At 39.8% G+C, this 19,019-nt stretch overlaps 2 protein-coding genes across 2 annotated transcripts in view; one reads left to right on the top strand and one right to left on the bottom strand.

The window, feature by feature from the left end:
* Window positions 1–606: 606 nt before the first annotated feature.
* Window positions 607–3,470, bottom strand: LOC135512609 (zinc finger protein SNAI2-like). Its single transcript, XM_064934818.1, has 3 exons — window positions 3,228–3,470; window positions 2,418–2,939; window positions 607–1,802 (listed from the first exon to the last, which is right to left on the bottom strand). The coding sequence occupies exons 1-3, from the start codon at window positions 3,304–3,306 to the stop codon at window positions 1,621–1,623; spliced, it is 783 nt and encodes a 260-aa protein (XP_064790890.1). The 5' UTR covers window positions 3,307–3,470; the 3' UTR covers window positions 607–1,620.
* A 3,029-nt stretch (window positions 3,471–6,499) lies between these two features.
* Window positions 6,500–19,019, top strand: part of LOC135512604 (gamma-1-syntrophin-like) — a 40,909-nt gene continuing 28,389 nt past the window's right edge. Inside the window, exons 1-3 of the mRNA XM_064934805.1 lie at window positions 6,500–6,928; window positions 16,461–16,740; window positions 17,556–17,610. Coding sequence (XP_064790877.1) covers window positions 17,584–17,610 — 27 coding nt within the window. The 5' untranslated portion in view covers window positions 6,500–6,928; window positions 16,461–16,740; window positions 17,556–17,583. The remainder of the gene's footprint in view (window positions 6,929–16,460; window positions 16,741–17,555; window positions 17,611–19,019) is intronic.

Raw genomic sequence — 19,019 nt, 5'->3', positions numbered from 1 at the left:
ACAAGACATCAGCTCTTCTATTTAAAAAGTCAAACTGGCTGCAGGCAGGAAAATGAAGGGCCGTGGGCCCTCAAAGGGTGTAACAAGTGAGTGTTGATCAATATAGCCAGCATGTGTTAAATTTCAAGTTTGTTTGGACAGGTTCACAAGGAGCAGGTCCAGCCTTGAGTCTGGGTTGAGTCACCCTTCGTTCTTTCTACACCTCCACCATGGAATGAAAGCATGAAAGCAGACTGGAGCAGGAGCCTGACTTCTGTTGTTGTATGTTTATCTTTGAAGCAGTTGGAAAGTTACCATATAAAGTTGTCTATGACTCCACAAAAAGGTTGTTACCATAGTAATGCCAGGCTTGTAGTTTCAGAGAAAGCAATACAAATATTTTAACTTGTATACTGCTAAAAATCTACGGTATAGACATCGTACATGATGTGATACATGTGATTTAGTATATTTCTTTGACTACTAATCTCATAAAGTTAAATTAAGAAGACATTTTATAACACATTTTCTAGAATATCCAGCAACTGCATGGCACCATGCCATGATGGATCCCTGATAACAAACTATTCACAGTCCTTGCACAGAAAAAGAAAATCAAGCATTACAAACATTTCATGAACCTTTATTTTAAAAAGCATCTTAAAAATAATCAAATCATTCATTCAGTATCACAATTCACACTGTCAAAAATACAATCATCTTATTCACACTTACATTCAAATATATAAAAATATAAATGCAACATATTTTTTTAGAAAAACTACATAATTGCCAAGGCGAAGTGAGTCACTTTATAAAAGTATTGCTATCTTGAGCAAAACAGTTGCTGTGTCATGATTGTGCAGGAATTGTAATACTTTCACCCTAAAATACATCTTTGCACTTGTTCACTAAGTTATGATGGCTTCTAATATTTCATTGGCTGTGCACTGCTCTGTCTCTATCGTTTGTTTCCATAAACCATGTCCACTTGGAATAACTATGTGGTTTCTTAAGAAAATAAAAAGAATATGACATAAGCAGAAACATATCCTCTAAGAGAGATTGGTCAGAACATCAAAATCTTTGAGAAGGCACATTATTTCATATCTCTCCACTTCCCAAATGCATGGGCTCAACTTTCCCTGGGGACGGGGGGACATGCACTTTTAACCCCCCCCAGTTTTGTGATACATGTGATCCATGTACGTGATACACAACGAGGCAACAGTGTGCTTATGGACCATGCAGACGCCTCCAAGTGGTCGGGTAGGCTGTTTGGAGTGTTTATCCCACTGGATAAAAAATATTGATAATTATGCCCCCTCCCACTTCTAAAAACAAAGTAGAGCCCTGCCCAAAAGTACATGAAATGTACAGACAGAATGGCACATGGTATAACTAACATACTGTATAGTTCAACACTGATTGCAATAGGAGAAAAAAAACCTGCTTAAAATGAAAGCACATGACAGAGAGTATTTGATTTTACACTGAAATGAAATGGATTGTCATTCAGGCAGTCAGTCAAAGAAAGTCTTGCATATTTGGTAACAAAGCCTCAGTATGTAATATCCCCTGAACAGTTATTGAGGACTGAAAAGTACCAGAGGTCTCTGGCGGTCTCCCATTCCAGCAGTCTCAATGTACTACACAACAACCAGATTCCTCATGCTTGTGCAGAAGAGACATTCTGGAGAAGGTTTTGGAACAGTTCTTGCATTGGTATTTTTTCACATCCGAATGGGTTTGTAGGTGAGCCCTGAGGTTGGACCTGTCCGCAAAAGCCCTACTGCAATGGGGGCAGGAGAAGGGCTTCTCTCCTGTCAGAGGGGAAAGGAGAAGAAATGGTTCAGTACTCACAGGCAGATAAGATATACAAAACAAACACAACTATCCACTCCACTAAACTGACATAGGCCTAATACTGTATGAACTATTTGCTCCATAATCAACTGTAATAACTTAACTAGAGCATGGACTTATACAGTTACGCTTATAGTGCACTGTAAAAGTTAGGAATCACTAGAGGAAAGCCAAATTCCTTCTTCCCTGACTTTATGTCAAGCATGAGATATGGCTTGACATAGGAGTAGGAATCTTTTAGGCTACTGAGTGAAGAGTATGAACCAGAACATGGAACAACACAAGCATGTCCCAAGTCTTGTAAAGTGGTGTGAAAACCCCTTCTTTAACATGAGTTACCACTTATCACATAACTGTTTTGACAGGCACATAGGGAATTTCAGCATTGCAATACACTTTGCAATATGTATATGATAAATACATGTACAGTATGTTAAAACCCATTATCATAAATAATATATCCCATAAATGGCACAGTTATCCTAAATTGGAATAGCCCACCAAGCAGCTATCTTCAATAATTCCAAGTATAGGCTACAGTACAGTATGGCACTCAATCTTAAGTCACTCACCAGTGTGCGTTCTGATGTGTCCCTGAAGCAACCACGGTCTTGAGAAAGCTTTGCCACATATTTTACAGACACAAGGCAAAGTGTGAGTTCTGATGTGCATTTTTAGCGCTCCAAGACTGACGTACTCCTTTTCGCAGTATTTACAACTGAATGATTTCCTCGTCTGAGCGTCACAGTGCAGTTGCTTATGCTTCAGCAGTCCAGAATAAGTAGAATAGGACTTTTTACACAAACTACATTGGAATTTCTCTGCCTCCACTCCATGTGGGTCTATTAGTTTGGTAAGCATCCGCTCGTCTTCATCGCTCCTGGGACTCTCAGAGCCGCTGTGGTCTTTGGATGAGGTGTCAGAGAGCGATGAGGGGTATCCAGAGATGGGAGACAGGTCACTTGAAAGCGGGGATAACGGCAAGCTGCTCGTAGTCCATACGGTGATAGGGTTGTAAACCACGGAGCTAAGGATCTCCGGTTGAGGGATGACTGGCAATGGAAGGCCTTTGTAGAGATACGGTGAAATAAATACTGAAAATGGAAATAAAGAAAACATTCATTTAGGTGATTAAAAGTCATTTTACCTCACAGTAATAATAATATGTCAATTTACAATTTCCTTCAAAAAGAGCTGAATAACGTCGCCTCAATGAATTGCACGGATTAGAAAGTTACAAAGTAACACTAACTTTGACATAGATACAATGAAACTACATATCAGGATAATACCCTGACCGCAGTCAATTTGTAAACTTTGTAGCATGTCAGTGTAACCCATATATCGGTTGAGCGATTCATTTAGAAAAGGTTGTTGCTTACCTATAGGGCTTTCCAGCTCGCTATAATTTGGCTTCTTAGATGAGTTGAAATGTTTCTTGACAAGAAACGAGCGTGGCATCTTGGAAAAATAAATGGGACTGAAAATGTGGTATAAAACTTTTTTCGTAAATATAACGGTCCCCTCAGGGCGCGACAAATCACTGCAGAGACGGAAATCCTTATTGCATAGTCCAGTGAAGTGTCATCGTGTAGTGCAGAGAGCGCTGTTGTAACAGTACAGCAGGCAGCAGTAAAGAGCTGTAAATACTCCCTATCAGGTGCATGGGAGGAGTCTCACAAAACGAATTTACATAGCAGGGGTCTTCAAACCAATTAAAAACATTTTTTATACGTACATTTGTAATGGGCGGAGTCAAGACCCACCCTCTTGCTAAACACTAAACAGGTGTTTTTGTGTGTGGATTGGGGAGGTGTGTGGACTAGTGGTGGTGGTGGTGGTGTTTGGGCGTGTAACTAAGCACAGCTCTGATCTAAGGATGCATACCAGTGCAATCATCGGAATGTGCAGATTGTTGGTAATGAGCGTTGTGTGTTGCATAGCTCAGAAGGCATGGACATGGATATACGGTGCAATGACATGGAGGACTCATTTCATTTAATAAGGGATAGAATTGTAAAAACATCTGCATGGTATTACATTATATTGATAACAATGTGCTACAGCATACACACGTTTGATTTTCTATTTATTTAGGCCTATAAAATATATGTTTCCCATTTCCCCAATAATGACATGTAGCTAAATACAAGCAGTAAAAGGTGAAAACAAACTCTGTTCACATTGTCATTGAATGTGATTGTCCTCAGGGAAGCGTCCTCTGATGTCGGTGTGTATGCAGGCAGAAAGTCATACATTTCCTTTCCAATAATCCAATAAGGTATTCTTCCTTAAAATGTCAATCTAACTTCAGTTGGTTTCAAGGTCAATCTCGAACAACATAATCACATTTACCTCTTCCCGAGTCTGCTGAGACTGAGGAGGGGAAGGGAATGTATCACCCTACGCCCTCTTGTGTCCAGTTAACTCTTGGCAATGGCTTTATTTGGCAAAAATACTAAAACAAAGGAGGAATATTAACAGTTAGCATAAGAATTAAGATTGGCAAATTTATCCGATTTGTTTTATCTTATTTTGGTGCTAAATTAAAGTGAATTGTGAACTAGTTATATTATATTCAAAACCTAATTGGAGACAAATAATTTCACTTTGTTACTGGCTAAATTATATATTATACATAATTAGTTGGATAGCTCAATATTTGATCAATGTGGTCACCGACCTAATGTTCCAGCATGTTGGATGAAGCTGTCTTGAACAACATTTGTCTGACAACACACTGTAAATGGATGTGTGGCTCCATATGTTTATTTATGTTTGTATTTTTGCATGTTTGAATGTTGGTGAGTGTTATGTTGTACTTTCTGATATATAATTTTTTCTAAATAAAAAACGACAACAACAAAAACACAAAGTAAACTAAGAAAGCAACAATGTTTCACAAAGGGATTTTGGATTAACTATTCTGCACTTAAAACAAAGCTTTATTGAGAAAACACAAGTCAAAACTGCAGGTTTCAACATATACATCAACATGGATACCCAATATACAGGTGTTACTGTAACAGTATTGCTTCTGTCCCTCTCCTCGCCCCTAACTGGGCTTGAACCAGGGACCTTTGCACACATCGACAACTGCCTCCCAAGAAGCATCAAAAGCTGCAGCCCTTGCAGAGCAAGGGGAACAACTACTTCAAGGTCTCAGAGCGAGTGACGTCACCGACTGAAACGCTATTAGTGTGCACCACGCTAACTCGCTAGCCATTTCACACCAGTTACACTCAACCCCCTTTTGCCTACTTCTTTTCCACAGCAACCAGTGATCCGGGTCACGGCACCAATGTAACAGTATTGCTTCCGTCCCTCTCCTCACCCCTACTTGGGCTCGAACCAGGGACCCTCTGCACATATCAACAACTGCCTCCCATGAAGCATCGTTACCCATCGCTCCACAAAAGCTGCGGCCCTTGCGGGGCCAGGTCTCAGAGCAAGTGATGTCACCGATTGAAACACTATTAACACGCACCCCACTAACTAGCTAGCCATTTCACACCGGTTACATTACACACGGGTTGTACTGTAGAGGGATGTGATGCTTAAGCATATTGGTGTGCATCCTCTTCAATCTTATCAGGTCATGTTCAAGGCAGAAAAGTGATATTTTCTATAAATAAATATTATCAACAATCATTTTGAAAATCACTTGAAATGACAAGAACTAATTTGTGAAAAGAGGATCAAGCACTTACCTGTGAGATGACAACATGACTAGGAAGGCTTGCTATGTGGAGCATAAAATTAATAGAGTTCACATTCACATAAGGGTCATTTTAACTCTCAGGTCTATGATCCTCAAATTGGTTCCACTTTATATCAAGTGTGTATAAAACTGATAATTAGAATGACAATACACTTACAAAGCTGAATGCAATTACATGGTAACACAATACACTTACAAAGGTGAGTGCAAGTTTTATGTAACAACACCTTTATTTAACTAGGCAAGTCAGTTAAGAACAAATTTTTATTTTCAATGACGACCTAGGAACAGTGGGTTAACTGCCTGTTCAGTGTGTTGTGCAGAACAAAACAGAGACACTATTGCAATCATCTAGGCCTACATATTGGGCTGTAATCTATATGGCTACAGCCTCGATAGCTCTGATTGCATGACACCTGCAACTGAAAAACCTGCACAGTTGCTTACGCAATAAGGGCTGGAGGGTAGAGGATCTCGAGGCACTGAAAACAGCTGTCAATGTACTGAGGAGCTCCAAGTGAGTTTCCTGATCTGCTGTGAGATACACACTGAATCCTGAATAGTCTACCTTCTCTGAGTAGCAGAGAAGGTAGGCATACTGAGAGGGAGACCATATCTAGCCCTGATAACGGGTTAGGAATACATGTTCTTGATATGTATTCCAAGCTAATATATTGCACAATAGACTACTTTAAAAATCACAGTTTTGAAGAAAAATATGTTGGAACTGGTTCATTTGAATCTGCTTTTGCATCAATTCGCCTTCACTGCAGGCTGATAGCAGCCCAGGGTCCCATTCAACAAAACCATACCGCAGTGCTCGCCGATAATTTCATTTAAAAGCGCTCTTTGCACCGGAGACCTTTAGGTTGGATGTATCTTAGGCTATGTACATAGTAGATGCTCTTATTCAACAGTGAAAGTAATTTCACATCGGGAGAGATGTAAGAGCTCCGCGAGTGTCCTAAACGAATAACTGAGGCGATTGACGTGAGTTGAAACAAATCGCATGTGATTTTCAGCCAGTCATTTTGGCACCAGAGCGCACAGTAAGGAAACATGTGAAACAGTATTCCATGCCATGCTGGAAATTACTGTCGACGAAAAGGATGCCGTGTCTTGTTTCTGCATGACTAATATGGAAAAAGACACGTTTTTCGTGTAATTGTGGGATGTTTAACGGTTTTTGCACATTGTCTTCGTGTATTGGATATCGTGGGCGACGGTGCCAGGAAACGTGATTTTGCAGAGATTCTTTTGAATCTGTAGCCATCACTGAATAAATAAACACATTTCAGGACAGATTGATGTGAGGAGCAGACTGGAACCAATATTACATCACACCTGTTACCAGAAAATCAGGTAAGCTAGACATTCTAGTCAACCACTAATTTGTATGTTGTATAATAGCCTACAATGCAATTTACATGTAATATAATGATGGTTATTCACAGTAGTGTGCTATCGTGTAGCCTATGATACCTCGAAAAACGTTCACTTTTATTCATACGCCATTTGTAGCCTATCGCTACTATATAGGTTCATTTCACTATAATAGTCTCATGATCCATCATCTAATATCTAATAAGTCGACTAACAATATATCATCACTGGCTCTCACATTGCGTAATGCACAATGGGGAACAGTTCATTCAGATTATGATAAAGGACCTATTAAGTGTTAAATATGCAATTACTTTAGGTTTCAGCATGCAGTAGCCCTTCATACTGCCTCCAAGGCTCCGACGTGTCCAAATGTATAGGCACCCGCAGTTCCCCCAGCTAAGTGCGGTGTCAGTCCTCTTTCTGTCCACAATGATGTAAAGCAAGGTTGAAGTACAGAGGCTATACACTGCCCATATCTACATTGTCAGTTTTAAATAGACTGGTAGACGAGGGAATGCTGCTGTTGCAGTGAAATTATTGTTGGTATTAATACCATTCCAATGTTCTACATGGTTATAGCCTGCTGGTTGTTAGTCTTCTGCACCTAATAATGTGGAATGCATGCAATCAAACCAGTCGGGCATAATATGACCAGTCCCATGGCAACCCAACTATCGTCTGCATTCTGGTTTTAATACTTTTTAGGACGTTATCTAGATTTACTTGAATAGCCCTTTGGAATATATCTGATCCGTTATAGAATAGATATATACAATTTCCACTCTTCTTACAGTAGTAATGTTTGATAAAGACAGGGCAAGTCAACTTAATAACTTGAGGGGTCAGATACAGTGGGTATCAGAAGTATTCACACCCCTCAGATTGCTTTCACATTTTGTTGTTTCAAAGTGGGATGGAAATATAATTCATTGTGATTTTTTTTGTCATATATCTACACAAAACAACTCCATAATGTCAAAGTGAAAAGAACACTCTACAAATATTTACAAATTAATAACAATGAAATAACTATAATATAGTTGTTGCAAGCCTAAATTAGTTCAGGAGTCAAATTTGGCTTCACAAATCACAAAAGCTACATGGACTCCGTTTGTGTGAAATAATAGGGGTTGACATGATTTTAAAAATGACTACCCCTTCCTCTGCCCCCATACATAATACAACATTTGTAAGTCCCTCAGTCAAGTGTTAAATTTCAAGCACAGATTCAACCACAAAGACCTGGGAGCTTTTCAAAAGCCTTATAAAGAAAGGCAGTGATTGGTAGATAGGTAACAATAACAAATCAGACACTGAATATCTCTTTAAGCATGGTCAAGTTAATAATTATACTGTGGATTATGTATTAAACCACCCATCCTGTAGGTACTAAAGTACTACTGCAAAAAAAAATGAATAACAAAATGCCTTATGTTTGTGGCAAATCCAACAGAACACATCTCTGAGTAACTACCTCCTTAATTTCAAGAATAGTGGTGCCTGCATCATGGTATTTGCATGCGTAACATCGGCAAAGATGGTGGAGTTTTTCCAGATAAAAATAAACAGAATGGCTCTAATCGCAGGCAAAATCCTAGAGGAAAAACTGTTTCAGTCTTTACAGCAGACACTGGGAGAGGAATTCACCTTTCAGCAGGACAATAACTTACAACACAAGTCAAATCTACACTGAAGTTGCTTACCTAGAAGTTCCTGAGTGGCCAAGTTACAGTTTTGACTTAAATCTGCTTGACAATCTATGGCAAGACTTGAAAATTGCTGTCTAGCCATGATTCCCAACACCTGGACAGAGCTTGAAGATTTTTGAATAGAATAATGGGCAAATAATCCAGGTGTGAAGGGGGGGGGGTGAATACTTGTCTTAATAAAGGTATATTAGTGTTGTCTTTCATTAATCTTTAAAAAAATGAAAATATTTGAGTGTGTTGTGTAGATCATTGACAAAAAAATAAAAATTTAATCAGATTTAATCCCACTTTGTAACATAATTAAATGTGAAGAAATCCAAGGGGATGAATACTTATGATACCCACTGTATCTTGTTACTATCCATTGGCTTTGAAGTGGATGTTATTAAGACTCTAGGTTTGATCGTCACTCTCTCATAAGTAGTATTCAAGGTAAGCTGCTCGCTGAGCTCAATGAGCCCAACAGCTACACCTGTTAGGTCTGAATCAAGGCTTTATCATCAATATTCTGTAATTGTTACAAATTCTTGTGAAAGGAGTATTGAGCAGTGCAGGTCAATGGTCAAAGGTAGCAATCTAGTTGATGTATTGAGTCAGATCCCAGTTTCTATTAAATGAAAAGGTGTTGACATATCATTGACATGTTTATGTTCCGACTATACCCCCTCTACCCCATACAGCTAATACCATAAATCAAAGATCTGTAGGTCAAGTTAAGAATGTCTTTGTCAAGAAAACCAGGCTTGAGGGAAATTGGCCAATAAGGTCCTGTGACAAGATGTCAACCAGCCTACATTATGACTAGCTCTCTCCTACCTACAGTGCCACATTGTATACCATGACGTTGGAAGGAGTATGATAGATTAACACATGCACATAACATAAAGCAGGGTTCCCCAACTGGTGGTACGCAGGTGATTTTATGTGGCCGCCCATTGTTGGACATAAAAGACTGTAAAACACCAGGAAATATAGCTCCAAGTGATTTTAATTTTGGAAATCTGTTCCAAAGTTTTCCCACATTTAATAGAGAGATATACAGTATGTGATCGTATATCTGTTTTTGTCAAAATTTATATCTGTTTGGGATTCTTGCAGTCAATTTGCAGTCTACAATTGATTGGTATGTTACCAAAGACAGTACAGTTTGAAGATAGGCAGAAACTGCTTCTCCAGTAGAAATCCTTGAAAATGCTTGTAGGCGATGTCATGGTGACATTGGCTTGCTAAGCTAATGCACAAAACATGGAATCGCACCGAATTGCGCATCTGCCGTCAAATCAAAAGCACTCCTTTGATATAAAGTAGTTTTTGACAGAAATTTAAGTTTGTCACTTTCGAGGTTGGAGTAAAAACATGTTCAGTTAGACATTGGCTTGAATCTATGTAGGTTGTCCCTTTAGAAATCGAGAAAATGAACAACTAAGGAGGAATTTTTCACTTCTCTCATTGACTTCTCAAACCCCAAACCCTGGCTGGTACGCTGAGTCTGCTTCACAAGTGTTCACGGAAGTCTTGCGATGTTGCACCTCTGGGTTTAGAAACTGTGCTATTACCATTATTAGGCCTACTACAGCTATTATCATCTCTTTAACATTTTGTTTACGATATTAACTTGGCCTTTTGGGTGTATCAATGTTGCCTTTGAAAGCTATAAGTAAAACGTTAAAACTGCTAAATGTTCTCTCAGCCTCATGGCAAAATGTGAACAATAGCATGTGATGAGCAATAAAGCAGCACATTTTTCTCTCTGACCCATGGCAAAAAAAGTGTAGAATTGCAGGAAATTAACTTTTAAACTGCAATATTTCATCTTAGCGTCATGACAACATGTGTAGAATAGCATTATAAAACTGCTAAATGTTTAACAAATGTGTTGAATTGCAGAAAGGTAGCTATCTTCACAAAAGGAAATCTGCCCCCCCCCCCCCAAAAAAAAAAAATACATGTAAAAAAAAAAAGATTGTTGCCCCAGGTTCCCAAATGCGGTAGTCGGTCCCTGAATGAAAGCCAATTCCACTGTGAAAAGACAAATTAGAAGCACTGATCCTGATGTTGCCCTTTAGCTATGGCTGCTGCCTCTGAAGGAAAAATGTAGAGGGTAAAGAGAGGCTATATGTCAAGGAGAGGCTGTAAGTCTCTCTGGATGAGAGCATCTGCTAAATAACTAAAATGTAAATGTAAAATGTAAGGTGAGGTTGTGGCCTTGGTCATCTTCATCACAATTTACTGCAGTTCCAGAGCTGAGCAGGGGAAAGAGGAAGACTATCACACCTCATATTTCTCTGGGGGGCCGATTCGGTCGACCATCCATCCGTATGAATTGTCCCAGATGTTGACTGGATTTTACTGAGAACGAATGCTACAGTTGAAGTCGGAAGTTTACATACACCTTAGCCAAATATGTTTAAACTCAGTTTTTCACAATTCCTGATATTTAATCCTAGTAAAAAAGTTCCTGTCTTATGTCAGTTAGTTCTTTTTGTTGTCCAATACCTTCTTTTTGTTGTCCTTTTACCAATACCTTCTTTTTGTTGTCCAATACCTTCTTTTTGTTGTCCTTTTACCAATACCTTCTTTTTGTTGTCCAAAACCTTCTTTTTGTTGCCATTTTGCTACAACTTTGGAAGTATGCTTGGGGTCATTGTCCATTTAGAAGACCCATTTGCGACCAAGCTTAACTTCCTGACTGATGTCTTGAGATGTTGCTTCAATATATCCAAATAATTTCCAACCTCATGATGCCATCTATTTTGTGAAGTGCACCAGTCCCACCTGCAGCAAAGCACCCCCACACCATGATGCTTCCACCCCCGTACTTCACAGTTGGGATAGTGTTCTTCGGCTTGCAAGCCTCCCCTTTTTTCCTCCAAACATAACGATGTTCATTATGGCAAAACAGTTTTTTTGTCCCCATGTGCAGTTGCAAACCGTAGTCTGTTTTTTTATGGCAGTTTTGGAGCAGTGGCTTCTTCCTTGCTGAGCGGCCTTTCAAGTTTTGTAGATATAGGACTCTTTTTTACTGTGGATATAGTGACTTTTGTACCTGTTTCCTCCAGCATCTTCACAAGGTCCTTTGCTGTTGTTCTGGGATTGATTTGCACTTTATGCATCAAAGTACGTTCATCTCTAGGAGACAGAACTCGTCTCCTTCCTGAGCGGTATGATGGATGTGTGATCTCATGGTGTTTATACTTGCTTACTATTGTTTGTACAGATGAACGTGGTACCTTCAGGCATTTGGAAATTGCTCCCAAAGATTAACCAGACTTGTGGAGGTCTACAATTTGTTTTTTTCTGAGGTCTTGGCTGATTTCTTTTGATTTTCCCATGATGTCAAGCACAGATGCACTGAGTTTGAAGGCAGGCCTTGAAATACATCCACAGGTACACCTCCAATTGAGTCAAATGATGTCAAGTAGCCTATCAGAAGCTGGAATTTTCCAAGCTTTTCCAAGCTGGAATCTGGAATTTTCCAAGCTTTTTAAAGGCACAGTCAACTTAGTGTATGTAAACTTCTGACCCACTGGAATTGTGGGACAGTGAATTATCAGTGAAATAATCTGTCTGTAAACAATTGTTGGAAAAATGACTTGTGTCAAAGTTACAAATTACTTGCACAAAGTAGACATCCTAACCAACCTAACCGAATAAACAATAGCACAAACAGATTTGACTGTAGATTCTTCAGTCAGTCTGTCAGTCAGTGTACCTCAGAGTGTTATGTCTCTCTGTTTGCTACAGAGTCACTGTTGTACAAAAATACAATTGTTTGTCCTCTAGCCCAGGCAGCTTTGTTTTCAAATCATTCATGAAATTGCAAAAATGTCTAGGAGTACTATTTGGGAACAACTCCACATAATTACACAATTCATCTGGGAGGTATAAATGTACAGAATTAGAGTTCTGTCAGATTTAGCTCAAACTAAAATGAGAAGTTTCTTATTTTCCCCTATGACGTACATTGAATGTAGGCTATTATAAGACCATTATTTCTGGTAATGTGCTATACATCCTTCAGACAGTATACCCCCATTTGACAAATTTGTCACTTGTCAAACAAATTGCTTTTCGTGCACAGCCATGTCCCTTAGCATTTCAAGTCTTTTACTGATTTAATAGAGTATACAGTCCTCTATTTCAGAAAATAATAGGCTACGTCATCTGACAGTGCAAAGTTGTTTCTATCAGGCCGATGCTCACTGCAATGCACTTAGGTTATTCATATTTCATGTTTGTGTATCCTCACAGCATGACACCCCCCCCCCCCCCCATGTAGGACTGGCTTGTTACACTTGAATTTCATGTTGTACTTCATGTTATTCTCATTTTTAAATGAATTAGGGGGTATGAACTATATATTATAAGAAGCACTGTAATGTGCATGAATACCTATGAGTTAAATGAATGCGTTAATGTTAATGGAGACAACAATGTCCGATTATTTGCTTCACTTCACTCAAGCCATTGGCTTATATGTTAGTATATTATCCTGTGTTGTTAATAGGACAATTTATTCATTTTAATTAAGAAACTCACTGGAGAAAAGTATATAAAACCCACCAGATGGTGAACGCTTGAACTCTAAATAAAATGGACCCCTCTTTAAAGCCACAATCTGGAGTTTGTGTCTTAGCCCCGCCACTTGGTTTGGTATAAATCTGAGAGATGGGGTTGGGGAAACGTAACTAACACTCTCAAATTCATAAACAGAGCCATGGACACAAGCACCGACAGTCCATGAGTTCAACGTTATAGTTTTAAACACATTTTGAAGCTATAAATAAACCATATATTCACATAACACCATTTGGTCATAATGAACCATTCCTGGATATTCAGTGCTATAATGGGCCAGCACCAGTTTGTGAAATGCTCCGGTTGGATTGAAGTTGGCACCCACTTGATAGTTGTAGGCTATGCCATGCCAAGAACCATTCATCACAATCAGGAAGGTTAGGAAGCGGGTCCATAAATGTGTCTGTCACTAATTTACCTCTGCTCCCTCACTCTCACTGCTGAATGGATCTGGTACAGAGCGAGCGTAATAGCACGGACCGTACTGGTATAGAGAGATTGAGCACACATACGGTTGTGGCTCAGGTATTAGTTAACTTGAAAATCTCAAGAAGTAATAGCAATCTCTTCCTCTCAATATATATACTTGACAGAATGAAGAAAGTTACAGGGGTAATGTGGGGAGCAGTTTGACAGTCCCTTTTTCAAATGATGCAAAATAGTAGACAAGGACTCAGGAACTAGCAGAATATACCAAAGCCACACACACACACACACACACACACACACACACACACACACACACACACACACACACACACACACACACACACACACACACACACACACACACACATGCATAGGCCTACTGTAAGGAGCATTTGAAAACAGTACACTAATTAGGGTGCTCTTGAATCTGACGGATCCTCTGTAAATACTGAGAAAATAATTGGTTGCTTTCTGAGGTTAGCCTTTGGAGAGCGACGATCAAGCACTGTTGACTTGTTTTTCTTATTCTTTCTGTCATGCAAAAACTATCAGGAGAAATCGAGCACAGACAGGATAAGAACATAAACACTATTTATTATAATGAAACCTCATGGTAAGGGCTATGGAATGCAATGAGATAGACTTCAACTATTTAATTGGAGAGTCAGCTCACTGTTTCATAGGACTACTCATGGTTGTTTTGTCACCAATTCATTTAAGTAGATTTTTCCACATTAACCAAATTTGTGCGTTTGGTTATTATCCCATTGTTCTGATGACTGTGCAGGTATGGACATATGGTTGAGAAATGGAAAATACTGTTGGTTTGGATATGGCCTCGGGTCGGTTTGGCTCCAGATCAAGGACCGAGGTAGAGAAGAACTCATAGAGAATATCTAGTAGTTTTCATCTCATATTATCTCTATGGAAGAATCCGCCAAGAGAGAAGAAGGAAGGGAGATGGGCATTGCTGGAGGTGGGATGCAGAAATCAGCCAGCACACCATTGCGATGTATGTCACTGTTTATATATTGTGTAGGCAGAAGGGTAGGCAGAGTTGTAAATTGATCCTGTCATCTGATTGATTTAATTTTTCCTCCTGAACCTATGTGTTAATTTCAACTAATCAACAATAATGGGAACTTTGCCTGGGTCATTAGTGCATTGAAACCAAGGAAAAGCTGTCTTTGCTAAAAGCTTTAAGCTCACATACCAGACTTTACAGATAGGCGTAAATGTACAGTATGTTGGGGTATACTCCATATCCAGAGGCACACTCATCTGGTTACATAAGACTACTAAGGCCTCGGTCTGTATCCGTATCACGTCAGATCTGTGGTATGGTCAGATTGTCATTTCAAGGTAATTTTCGATTGAGCCGACATATGCAGCATTTACCGTGAATGCAGTCTCCGCGAGCATGGGTAACATTGCCTTTACATTTCTGTCACGCTATACCACAGATCTTCTACGATACGTATTGAATCGAGCCCTAAAGCTTAAGCCTCAAGCTACTATAGTCACCTCCCTTAGATTCAGGTCACGGTACCAATGTAACAGATCGAATAAATGGCTGGTCTCTTCCTCGAGGACCGACACCTGCTGTCTTCAGGTCCTAGGCAAGGTGATGTCTCTATCAGCCAACACCTTCCAAGCAAATTAAGCAAAACTACTCCTCTCCACTCAACGCTAACTTTCTACTGCTATTGTGTCGGCGCCAGGAGTGCTATTTGAGAAACACTGTGCAGTGATTTGAGGAAAATATCTGTGCCTGTGAGTTACGCTGACTCAACTTAAATTGCACATAAGGTTCAGCTCAGTCTATCTGACTGGGATTCTGGCAGTGAAGTGAACTGCTTGCATTTGTCAGTATGTTCTCGAGGGCCCCTGCTGGAAGCAGGCCTGCATTCGTGGACAAACAGCCAGGCTGCATACAGTATATGAAACATTTCCTTTTTAGATGCACATTTTAGGACAGATGTAGACATTCATTTTTAAAGAAGGTCTAAAAGAGCGTCGGAATGCATCACTCAATGAGTTGGCAGGCTCCAGATGGAATGCCACGATATTGAGAGTTATTGCAAAGGCTGTGTTTTAAATAAAGGTTTAAAAAATATATATATATATATTTTAGCATACTCTTGGATGCAGAGAGAAAATATTCCTGTAACATGATGATGTATAGTTTCAAATGTGAATGAAAAGTGAGTTGAAAAGGTGCCTTAAAACAATGATCACAGAGGCAGCTTGCCAATACAGCTTCACAGATATGTGATATCGTGTCAACAAATGTGCACTAACGAGAATAAATTCTCCTGAGGTTTCAATTGCAACACAACAAAACACCTTGGCAGAAACGTTTGCGCTTGGCATACAAACAACAAGGACACTGAAGAATACGTGTTAATTGCCGTTAGGTATTCATATTTTTGGACCCACAGGTGCCTTCAACCTGCAGCAGTTGAGAATTTTCACCGTGTTGTAACAAACTGCTCTCTGAAATTCACCCTCTGTGCTTGTCAAACAAATTGCCTCTGTGCCTTCCCATAAACTGGTTTGAAAACCATCACACCCAGAGTTATTCTGTCAAGTCATCAGTCTTTTTGCACTGGGAAATATTTCTGTGCGATGATTGGGAGCTCTGTAAATATGAAACATCATTGCATCTGGTTAAAGTGGTATGGGCTGTTACTGTTGTGCCATAATTTGTTGGCATTAGACCTTTATAGCCTCATGGTTTAGTTCCTACTACCTCACAAACGAACTAATGTTATGTTTTGATCTCAACTCAGCTCCGTCTGGATCTGAGTGGAACTGCTCCTGATTCCACCATCGAACGCCTTCCGTAACCACTGTTGGAACTGTGGCAGCACATACACCAGGTCAGCCACGGCCCAGAGCCAACACCAAGCCCACCGCCGGCCAGGCTTTGCCACCAGCTCCAGGGGAGGGCATGCGTCCCCCCACAGCCATGCCCAGGGAAGCTCCTCTGCCACGGGTAGGATCAGTGCTCACCTGCCTGCTTCATGGCTAGACCTCTACAGACGAAGAGCCGGGGGCCTTTCTACTGAGGTGAGTCTTGAATATATACTGCAACATATACCCCTCGAGCACAATGTTGTTATAGTGTAACTATTTCCTTCTCAAGGACAGCAGTTTTTTTCTCCACAAAGTTGAGGTCAAGGTAAGCATATGTTCTATATCTATCCTTATCCCCATCCAGAGCCATGTATTTATTGCTCTGCACTACTCCTTCATCTGATACTTGTTTTCAAAAGCTTCAATGATTAGCCCCGCTGTAACTGCGTAACAGATAGTGTAACACAGTCAGTCAGGTGACGGGAGCAATAGATTCCATATTGAAACATTTATCAGGATAGATACTTAGGTTCCCACCTTCAGTTTATGAATTATTCATAGACATTTAATGGTCTCTGGTTTCCCCCCTGATTAGTTCTGCACAGGATTCTGCTTGAAAGAAGTGAAATTGCAATGAAAATCTATTACTCTGGATTGATATTGCTGGTCCCACAAGGATGACATGACAGAAAATAGGCAGACCATGCTAGTGGGTTTCGTGTTTATATTAAGTGGTGCACAATCATACTACTTGAGTAATCTGTGTTATTACTACAAGTGAGAAGAACCATGTCACTGACTAACTGCTAGGTAATCTGTGTTATTACTACAAGTGAGAAGAACCATGTCACTGACTAACTGCTAGGTAATCTGTGTTATTACTACAAGTGAGAAGAACCATGTCACTGACTAACTGCTAGGTAATCTGTGTTATTACTACAAGTGAGAAGAACCATGTCACTGACTAACTGCTAGGTATTTTGTTCAAGAAGCTAATGCAATTTAATTTCCTCTTCTGTCTTTTCCAGGGCAGATTCCCTCACTGTACCATAGCACATGGATTTCAGGACTTCAAATGAAGAGGTAGGTAGAATTTTGGTTGAATACATTTCAATCCCTCAGCATTTTGCAAAGATAATTGGAGCAAATTGGTCTGCCACGGCAAATAGCATTTTGTCTTTTTACTTGACAGCGTACTCAATTGCTGACACATGTTAACCTTTGCACCACCACACGTGTCATTGAATTATCATATCTCTACAATGCATGATTGGCTTAGGTAGATGAAAATGTGACTGTCCTTGTTGCATACCTGGTTCCAACCGCCTGTGGTGTAAATTGTGAATGTACACAGACGACAGTGTCTGACTGGAGTTGATGATGTAGCTAGATAAAGATGGAGAAGATTAGGATGAGAAGGTAATGATGAAACACAAGATGGGATCAGAGATAAGGGTAATTACATACATGCTCTACAGCAGGTCAAACAATGCTCAGCCGAGTAGAGAGAGACAGACAGAGTAGAGGCTGCTTCTGATCTACCCAGGGATAGATATATCAGCATCGTAGCACTGATTCAGCTCGGCTAACGAGAATGACTGCCTTCAACGTCTCTCTCTCTCTCTCTCTCTCTCTCTCTCTCATGCGCACACACAAACTCACACGTGTGAGTCATACACACACCGTCGATATAGTGTGCAAGGCAACTCACTGTAAAAACACTTTCACATTGAGTTGCTGCTGTTGATATTAATACACACCCAGGCTGATTTTTTTATGGTTTCTTTACACAGATCTAGATACTGTACAAGTAAATGTAATTCTTTGAGTTGCCATACCTACCATGTCACCTTATTTTTAAAACTGGTATCCTTTAGTGACACTACTGCGTTTGTCATCAAGGATGCTTAGTGACATTGGTGTGCTTGGCTTTACATGAATAATAAAAATAAAAACGATGAACCTTTATTTAACTAGGCAAGTCAGTTAAGAACAAATTCTTATTTACAATGATGGCCTACACTGGCCAAACCCGGACGACGCTGGGCCAATTGTGCACCGCCCTAATGGGACTCCCAATCACGGGCGGTTGTGATACACCCGGGAATCAAACCAGGGTGTCTGCAGTGATGCCTCAAACACTGAGATGCAGTGCCTTAGACCGCTGCGCCACTCGGGAGCACCTAAATCATGTAATCATGTCAGGTGAAGGTGTTTTTATTATTTAGACTTAAACGTAGTTTCAAGGACAGGACATGCATTCCAATTAGTTGGTGGGGAATTGGCTATACAGAATGCAAATGTATGCAGATCAGCTTGTTTAAAATGGATCACGGGATATGATGATGATTTCTCTCATTCCTTTCAGAGAAATGCATATCTGGTGACTGAGCATAATTTATTTAAACGTTTTAATTCCACAAGACCTTAGATGGATAGACAAAATGAAGATTGATTATTTAATTGGAGATTTATTAAATTAGATGATTGTA

This window comes from Oncorhynchus masou, chromosome 3 (genome assembly GCF_036934945.1).
Source record: "Oncorhynchus masou masou isolate Uvic2021 chromosome 3, UVic_Omas_1.1, whole genome shotgun sequence".
Lineage (NCBI taxonomy): Eukaryota > Metazoa > Chordata > Actinopteri > Salmoniformes > Salmonidae > Oncorhynchus > Oncorhynchus masou.
Note: the sequence above shows the minus strand (reverse complement) of the source record. Positions and strands in the feature narration are given on the sequence as shown.